Genomic DNA, 7,357 nt, shown 5'->3' with positions numbered 1-7,357 from the left:
CAAACTGTTTGCACCCCCAGCCTGGGAGCACAAGGGGACAGCACAGCCCATGTGTGACACTGCGGCCAAGGGCTCAGGCCCCCAACTCACGGATACAGGAGGGGGCTCCTGCTCTCCATGAAACCCAGAAGTCATCATCAGTTGGCCGCCCGCAAGGCCACAACTTCTTGCTTTCCTACCAAAATAAAGTCTGCTATCACAACAGTTGTGGGCAAGGCCTTGCCATGCCTTTGTAGGCCACACTTAAACAGCGAACAAAAGTGTCTTTAGTTTATCTACTTATTTTTGGCACAGAGGAATGGCTGGGGTCAAAGCTGGTCCCATTCTCAAGCTGTTCTTTGTTCTCCAGTTTATCCAATACCCCATATCCCTTCTCCTCGCCCTCCCGCCTCCCCCTCTCTGTTTTACCACAGGTCTTAAAAATTAAGCTGTGCATGAAACCAAACACCATACTTGAACACTGCCCAGCAAATGCTCTTCATGGTCACAGAAGAATACTAATCGGCCATAAAAAAAAAAACGGATAAGAGCAGCGTGCCCTTATACGGGCAGAGGCTAGACAAGCATCTGACACAAACATCATTTTTAAAGAAAAAATAATATTTATTTGCAATACAAACAAAGTCCCAATATTGGATCAGTATATATAGGGTCACGAATTTTCCTTCATAACTCAGAAAGCAGAACCATTCCTCACTAACAAGCTCTCATTTGTACTAATCAGAAGATGCATCTTTTTTTTTTTTTCCTTTAAAGAAGACAGACCACTAACAGCACAGGAAGCCTTTACAAACCAGCTTAGCTGTAATGCAATACAGATGCACTGTCAAAAAATCCCTGAAAAAATAAATTCCTCCATGAGGTAAGATGCAATTAGGATATTCTCAGTTTTCTCACTCACAACCGTACTTACACCTCATTCTCCCTTCCAATGACCCACGATCCCAACATTGTTGCAAACAAAACCTAACAAACAAACAAACAAAAAACAACCAGAAAACAAGAAAGAGAAGCTCATTCCAACATTCTGGTAACATCTTTAACAAAACAGTTTCAGGATGTGACAGCGTCAAACATTCCTCCAGATGGAGATTTTTTTTTATTTTTTTTCTTTTTCTTGAAAAAAGTACAAAAAACTGGATATTTAGAAAAAATCCGTGGCTTTTTTTTCTTTTTTTTCAGTTACATGAGAGTTAAAGTGGACAGGGAGGGGGGAGAAAGGAGGGACTACATTGCAGCCAATAAAGAAATCTCCAAATCCGTTCTGCCCTCCTCCCAGAAATTATTACCACTTCCTCCCCCTCCCGGCTTGGTATAAGGTGTTTGCCAAACACTAGCCAGAAATATAAACAAGTCTTCTCAGAATAGAAGGCACGGCATAAAGTTATTTGAAAGAGGAAGAAAAAAAAAAATCAGAACCTCTGTTGAAAGCTCCAATCATCTCAGAATTTGCCAGTTAATATATATATTCATATATATATATAAAAAAATTCTGTTACAACACTCTTGTCATCATTTCCGCATCTCATCACTCCCCTCACACGCTCCGTGCGTGACGATTCAGTCCCGTCCCGCTACGCTCACTCTGCTCCAGGCGCTCGCCGCGTTACCCCCCCTCTGCCCCGCGCACGTGGGAAAGAATTGAGTGTGCACGAGAAACGCCAACATCACAACTACCTTCTGTACTCTGGAAGCTGGAATGGTTTCAGGCCAGCTGGATGACGTTAAGTCAGTCAACAGGCAGCAGAGAACGAAGCTGGGCTCAGACATGCTTCTACCAACTCTGGAGGCTACAAGAGTTTTACCTCTGGCAATAGCAAACAGTGTTTTTGGCAGGGGTGGCATTAAAAAAAAAAAAAAAAGCTTGCGGCTTAGTCACCTTGGCTGAATCAGTGCAGAGTTTGTGATTGTGAGTGCAGGAGTGGTGAAGGGGTTGCGTTTAAGCCCAACTGGCCTTCACACATAACAAAGCTTCCTACCAGATGCTAACAACAACAGCAGCAGCATGTATCTCTCTCTGGAGTACCCAGTAATATGCCAGGACATACCAAGGCTTCACAAAGTGTGCAAAATGCATTTGGTCAATATAAACATTTGATTAAAAAAAAATAATAAATGATCAAACAAGAAACAGAATAAAATACTGGTTTTGCAACCTCGTCTGTACAAACAGTCAAGAACTTACATATTTAAAAAGAGTTTGAACCCAAAGCTCGAGTAAGATCTACCTTTTCTGTTTGGTTTTTTTTTTTTTTTAAATCAAAAAAAAAGTAAACTTGGGTTTTAAAACAGTCTTGGCCCAACACCTTTTGTTCAAGGTTTCCAAGTGCATAAATCTCCTCACTTTCCTCAGCAAGCTAACCCCCGGTAGCTCTTCACATGTGTGCGTGCTCTGACAGTCCCAATGCACCCAGGAAAGCGGTTATTGCCGGTAACAGCTGCGTTCAAAACGCTGTAACATCGCCCGTATTAAATAACCCCCTGTAAAAAGACTACCTCTTCAAACCACTTTGATCAGGACACTAATGAACGGCATTAGCCTTCGTAAAGCAGCGATCAGGCACCTCTGCCCAGAGAAGCTAGTCCTTTCAGAGCTGCCTGGCAAGACAGATATTTTTTGTAAGAGTTGAAATGCTCAAGAGAAGCGATTCGATGCTCAAGTTCCCAACCAGGCGGCATCCCCTTCATGTGGACTCCAGAGTGTTCAGCTGAAACAAGTTGTGGTTGGTGGGGGTGGTGAAGTAGAGCTGTTCGCTGGGCGAGCGGTTGTCGCAAGGGCTGTTGAGTCCCAGAGTCCTCTCAAAGTCCAGGAGCTGGCCCATGAAGTTAAAGTTTGGGGAAATGTTGGATTTTTTCCTTTTCACAAAGTCATAGGCATCGTTCAGGGACAAGTTGAGTTTTTGCATCAAGTAGGCGACAGTGACTGTTACGGACCGGCTGATGCCAGCGAGGCAGTGAACAAGGATCCCACACTTCTTGGAACGGGCCTCATCTGAAACAAGACAAGGGGAAGGGGGAGTCTATTATTCCGCACCAAAAACGCATGGCTTTGGAGCAGGGCCAGGTGGCAGCTGCAAGCTCCCATGACCAGGATGACTGCCAGAACTGGATCCCCTGCTCCTAGAGACACCATCTCGTGTCCCTTTGACACCCACATCTCTCCCCAAAAGGGCTCCTGAGATATTCCCACCGCACGGCGAAGCTGCGCATCCTCGTTTCACACAGCAAGGCCAAGCATCTCATGTGCTTGAGAAGTATTATCAAGCCTGGCAACACATCCCTTGCCTGGCGAGCATCAGTACCCCTCTGTTCAAACAAAGAAATGGAGTAATCCACAAAAAGCAGGTGGAGTTGGAGACAACAGCTCCAGGGAGATGCTGGTGGTCAGGCATAGCACACCCACCTGAACACCAACTAACGAGGGAAGGCGGCACACTTGACGCGAGGCTACAGCCCAGCACCACACAAGCTATTCTCTTCCACTGTTCTTGTCCTCCTTCCACTAGAAAGTTATCTGAATGCAGTCAAAGCCAATTTAAGCAGAGTCTTAAGTGCAGGAACTTCCCTTATTGTGAAATCGTTCCTTAGGATCGACAGAAACGCACTTCACTAAAAACAAACGCTTGTGTTGGAGGAGACTCTCAGGATGAATGGTAGCGGGGAGCAGGAATGCAGGCTGGACCAAAAAATGGCGAGAGAACAGCGACGAAGTTTCCCCTCCCTTGCCACCGATTGAAAAGCACACACACACTCATTGTCTCTCGCACAGCCAGAACAGCGTGATCCCTTTATGAATTGACATCTTAGTGCTGAAAGAGGGACACGCCGCTGCGAGCGCTGAATGCACGCAAGTACCCAGCGCCGCTTACTTCTGGGCAGCCCTATTTGAAGTCAGTCATTTGATGGAGAGCTTGGCGGGGAGGGAGAAGGTGGCAGGAGAAAGAGGATCCTCAGGCAAAGCCAGAGGTGAGAGACACCCGCACCACGAGAGCGGGGAAGGCAAAGAAGATGCAGGCAAAACAAAACCCAGACACAAGCCACAACAGGTTTTCTGCCCCAGCTTGCAAAACCAGGCAAGAATTTCCAGTACAGTGGGCAATCGCCCCCCAGCATACCCAGCCTCTCCCCCGAGTCTCTCTCCATTCAACATTTTTCTGAGACATTTTTGCCTCTCATCTGACCTGCGCTGCATTTCTTGCTGTTTGGTTTGAGAGTGAGGTAATCCTCCATTTCCTGTCATTAACTGGAAAGCACAAGTGCAGTGTTCACTGAGACATCGCCTGACTGGAGCAGACAGATCCCAAATGCCACATGCCAGCAGGGACCCCGTACCTCACCCCCGACGTTTAATACCACACTCCGTGCGGAAAGTGCAGATGGGGACATCAGACAGGTCCCTGCTGCCACGCTGGAGCAGCCGTTTCTGACCACAGCCATGTTACTAGAGGACAGAAGCTGGGGGCAAAGGAGAGCGCGTGGGAACCAGGGTTTCCGACAGCTGAAAAGCAGAGGAGGCCCTACCCCGCTCTGCCCCGTTTCGGGCCGTACAGCACAAGCATGCAGCAGGGTCCAAAATGGAGTGGACAACAAGGCAACATCAAAACAGGCTGCACAGATTTCAGTCTGAAGGTAAAGGTCCCCCTCACCTTTAGCTACACCAATGTTTTTAAACCAGATGTGAAGCCATGAGGCTTTTAATAGTGGTAATGACTACCTGCGCCACTCACCTCCCATAAACCAGAAGTGATTAGGCTAACGACCATCACCAGCAGACGGCACAGGTAATGCTGGAAGTGTACATCCCTATTCAGTCTGACAGACACTTCTCACAGAAAAAGAAGCAATTTTCAAAGTCATCGCCAGCCTGGGAGAAGAGCTCTGCCCCCACGCCCCTCCCCACGACCAGCCAAAGCTCTCTCAGGGGCTGTCTGCACAACTGTTTTTCCAGCTGAGCTCTGCACTGTAATTATAATCACTAACTCATGGTGTTGACACTTACCTTAGGAGAAGTACCCATACAAGGAGTTAGTTATACTAGGGCGACTTACGGCGGGATCACAACAAGACTAGCAAATCCCCTCGGGAAAAGAAAACATCCCTCCCACCCCCAGATTTCAACCCCACTTGGGGCTGAGGAATTGCTGGCACCAGTCATGTTAACGCAACTCCCATCGACACTCATTCCTCCAAGCAAAGTGGGCAAAGGAGCTCCCCACCACCATTCAGCCGTTTCACCCAAGTGCAAATCCCCATAACGAGGGCAAGAGACAGCAGGGCCAGTCCTACCACTTGCGGGTAACCCAGCTGAGGTGCTCTAAGAGGGCTGAATTTTGGAAGGGGAGGCCTCCCTGAACCCAGCCAGGGTGACACGCACCAGAAGTGTCACCTCGGCAGCGTGACACTCAGCTGCTAAGCTAGCGCCGATGCTGCACCCCAGAGAGGTGAGGCCAGGGGCGAGCGACGGCCCTGGGAAGCAGCTTGCCACATTCCCAAGCAGTGAGTATGAAAAGAGATGTTCTGCCAAGTACCTACCAATGAAAGCAATGGCCTCGGGAAAGAACTGCGAGAGGTTCTGGCTCCAGTGATCCGAGATGGGGATCTGCTTGTACTTGAACTCTCCGTCGTGCTCAAACATGTTTGGCAGGTTGGGAGTCACATTCAGGATGTATTTAATGCCGTATTTGCCCAGGACATCCAAGTTGGTCGAATCTTTGGCACAGCCCAGGTACAGGTAAGGTAGGATCTGGACCGGAAAGGCAGGCTGATTGTTAGGGATGGGGCTCCCGTCCGACTCCGTGGCACTGCTGGGTTCCCTGTCGGATTCGCCATCCGAGCAGTCGGAGCTTATCCGCAGCCCTCCCAGGCCAAGGACGGATGCCGGGGGAGAGTTGCTGGGCGAGGAGCTGTCAAGGTTCGTCTCGCAGTGCTCCGAATATTCGGTCTGAAACTTGTTAAAGCCACCTGGGAAGGGGGAAAGGAGAGAGGGAAGGGGAGAGGCAGAGAGAAAAAGATGGTTTATTCTTCAGAATGGGACATCCTTCTACCTGGACACACAAGCATGTTATTTAGCACATGTCTTTGCCAGCAAAAAGTTAGTATACTTTCAACTTCACCCCAAGGCATCTCCCTGCTCCCTCATCTTCCCTGGGTGGACTGTTACTGAGCACACAGGTCCCAAAAAACCAAAGAGTGTTTCTTAAAAAGTTTGATGCTGCACGTGATAAACGGGGGCCAACCAAATCTCAATCGCAAAAGAAACAAACATCCGAAAATACGATCCACGGCACGAGACAATTGTCTCTCGTTTAGCTTCTCTGAAATATGGGTCTGGGGCAGTTTAGGCGAGAGCTATTATGCCACCTAGACAGAAAAGCACAGAAGTATCTGTGTCTGAAAAGATAAAGCAAGAACACCCACCACATACCCAGCCCCAGCACTAAACCCTAATAAAATAATTCACCTTCAAGCAGGAAAAAAGGCTGTAAGTTTTGCCAAAGAGCGATCCTTACATCTATTTGATCACTACAAACACCTTTTGCAACAGAGCAGCGTCACAGATTTGCTCTTCACCCAAACCCCAGCAGGTTTGAGGAGGGACAGGACCCCTCACGTCTGCTCCTAAAGCCCTTTTCTCCAGCTCCTTGGCTCAACAGTTTGGGAAGGAAGGCAGAGGCAGGGAAGCAAAAAAAACACCCCACCGATCTACCTCCTTTCCAGGCAATATTAAACTGGAGCTCAACCATCGGTATCTGACACTGACAAATGGTTTAATTAGAAAGGCCTCCTGGAAACTTTGTTAGTGGGTTCGGTGGTTGTGGCGGGGTCACTGAGCAGGACAGACAGCCCCTGCCACATCCATTCATGAAAAAGGCTCGTCCTCCCTCCTCCTCCTCCACCCTCCCCCCAATCCCCCCCCGCGCCGCCAGACAGCGCCGAGGAGCCATTTTGGAATTTTAATTGGAAACATTTCCCACTGAGACTCCCGGAAAAAGGCAGAGAATGGGGCTCAGCTCCTCCCCTGCCCATCGGGGAAAGCTTAGGAGCAACTTCAAAGCTGCTCCTTCCAGCTTAAGGATGAGGAGAGAAACGGGAAAACAAAGCCAAGGAGCAACGGAGCCCATCGGGAGACCCCAAACCGGGATGGGATGGGATAGGATGGGATACTCGCCCACCGGCATAGGGGGAAGTGGGATCAACCCCTGTTCTTGTGTCGTCCCGTCCCGTCCCTCCCCCCCCGAGTCACCTTTGAAGGAGGTTTGTGCGGGCAGCGCAGCCCTGAAGGCTGGTCCCCAAACACCCGCCTGTCCCCCCGCCACCGCAAACCCTCACCCGGGGGCTTCCCCGGCTCCCCGCAAAG

At 49.1% G+C, this 7,357-nt stretch overlaps 1 protein-coding gene across 1 annotated transcript; it reads right to left on the bottom strand.

Moving 5' to 3' along the window:
• Window positions 1–579: 579 nt before the first annotated feature.
• Window positions 580–6,944, bottom strand: DUSP7 (dual specificity phosphatase 7). Its single transcript, XM_009891281.1, has 3 exons — window positions 6,854–6,944; window positions 5,533–5,961; window positions 580–2,992 (listed from the first exon to the last, which is right to left on the bottom strand). The coding sequence occupies exons 1-3, from the start codon at window positions 6,942–6,944 to the stop codon at window positions 2,685–2,687; spliced, it is 828 nt and encodes a 275-aa protein (XP_009889583.1). The 3' UTR covers window positions 580–2,684.
• Between the last annotated feature and the right edge of the window lie 413 nt (window positions 6,945–7,357).

This window comes from Charadrius vociferus, unplaced genomic scaffold (assembly GCF_000708025.1).
Source record: "Charadrius vociferus isolate BGI_N301 unplaced genomic scaffold, ASM70802v2 scaffold758, whole genome shotgun sequence".
NCBI lineage: Eukaryota > Metazoa > Chordata > Aves > Charadriiformes > Charadriidae > Charadrius > Charadrius vociferus.
This window is presented reverse-complemented; position numbering and strand designations above follow the sequence as displayed.

Bases quoted from the DNA above. Each gene is read 5' to 3' on its own strand.
- DUSP7 (XM_009891281.1), bottom strand. From the start codon at position 6,944: ATGGCTCCTCGGCGCTGTCTGGCGGCGCGGGGGGGGATTGGGGGGAGG. The intron at 5,962-6,853 runs GTGGCAGGGGCT...CCCCCTTCCCAG, and splicing joins AGCCTTTTTCATGAATGGAT to GTGGCTTTAACAAGTTTCAG. The intron at 2,993-5,532 runs GTAGGTACTTGG...GTCTTGTTTCAG, and splicing joins CGAGGCCATTGCTTTCATTG to ATGAGGCCCGTTCCAAGAAG.